General features: G+C 51.8%; 1 protein-coding gene across 1 annotated transcript in view; it reads left to right on the forward strand.

The window, feature by feature from the left end:
• LOC106819710 (calcium uptake protein 1 homolog, mitochondrial-like) overlaps positions 1-1,491 on the forward strand; it is a gene marked incomplete at its 5' end in the record, with an annotated part of 3,687 nt that overhangs the window by 859 nt on the left and 1,337 nt on the right. Inside the window, 2 exons of the mRNA XM_014824309.1 lie at positions 174-282; positions 1,288-1,377. Of these exons, the coding sequence (XP_014679795.1) occupies positions 174-282; positions 1,288-1,377 (199 nt within the window). The remainder of the gene's footprint in view (positions 1-173; positions 283-1,287; positions 1,378-1,491) is intronic.

The following is a 1,491-nucleotide window of genomic DNA, read 5'->3' on the forward strand; positions in this document are numbered from 1 at the left end:
TTGTGAAAAAGTGGAAATATTTTTTTTATTTTTACTATTTACGGTGACGTAATCACTTTAAGGCGGTGCCGATATATGCTGTTCACACGTTACCACGACGACGCCGCCGCCGCCGACGAGACAGGTGCCGTGCTGCGATCGTCGTTCACGCGTTGTTCTCTTGTTGTTCGCAGGGAATCACTCTGGAGGAGTTCATCAAGTTCTCGCGGTTCCTGAAGAACATCACCGACGTCGACACGGCACTGACGTTCTATCACATGGCCGGTGCATCCGTCGATCCACGTACGTATCATGATCAGTCATAGCGTATCATGTCGGCAATCGATCATATCGTGTCGGCGTCCGTCGATCGCCGCCGACGTAGATCGCATCCGTCTCACTTTCATAGCGTATATAGCCCGCATCGTATCGTAATCTGTATCGTGCGTCCGTCGATCCGCGTACGTATCATGTCGCATCGTATCGTATCGTGTCGTGCGTCCGTCGATCCGCGTACGTATCATGTCATGTCATATCGTATCATGTCGCATCGTATCGTATCGTGTCGTGCGTCCGTCGATCCGCGTACGTATCATGTCGCATCGTATCGTATCGTGTCGTGCGTCCGTCGATCCGTGTACGTATCATGTCATGTCATATCGTATCATGTCGCATCGTATCGTATCGTGTCGTGCGTCCGTCGATCCGCATACGTATCATGTCGCATCGTATCGTTTCATGTCGCGCGTCCGTCGATGCGCGTACGTATCATGTGCGGAGCGCGTCGTGCGTGACACACCCACTTCTACATGCCCTAACCCCCGACCCATTCTAGTCAGACACCTGCATGTGAGTGAGCGTCGTCTTGGTTTGACGCTAGCTCTCCGCCTCCCCCACGGTGTTAATCTCTGACATTAGATTCCCCCCTCCTTTCTTCTTCTTTCTTCTCTTTCCTTTTCCTTTTCCACGATATTGACTGACTCTCCCTTATTCCCACACGGTATAGACTGACACTGTCCCTTGATCGACACTAGATTCCTCCCCTCCTCTTTTCTTCTCCCTCCTTCCACGATATTGACTGACTCTCCCTTATTCCCACACGGTATAGACTGACACTGTCCCTTGATCGACACTAGATTCCTCCCCTCCTCCTTTCTTCTCCCTCCTCCCACGATATTGACTGACACTGTCCCTTGATCGACATTAGATCCCCCCTTCCTCCTTCTTTCTCCCTCCTCCCACGATATATTGACTGACGCTCCCTTATTCCTGCACGGTATAGACTGACGCCGCTTCGTGTGTTTGCAGCGACACTCCAGCACGTAGCGAAGACTGTCGCTCACGTTGACCTTGAGGATTACGTCGTCGACGTTGTCTTCACGCTGTTCGACGAGAACCGTAAGTGGCGAGCGGGAATCCGAACATGTCACACACGCTCTCTCTCTCTCTCTCTCTCTATCTCTCTCTCTCTCTCTCTCTCTCTCTCTCTCTCTCTCTCTCTCTCTCTCTCTC

This window comes from Priapulus caudatus, unplaced genomic scaffold, assembly GCF_000485595.1.
Source record: "Priapulus caudatus unplaced genomic scaffold, Priapulus_caudatus-5.0.1 Scaffold4131, whole genome shotgun sequence".
Lineage (NCBI taxonomy): Eukaryota > Metazoa > Priapulida > Priapulimorpha > Priapulimorphida > Priapulidae > Priapulus > Priapulus caudatus.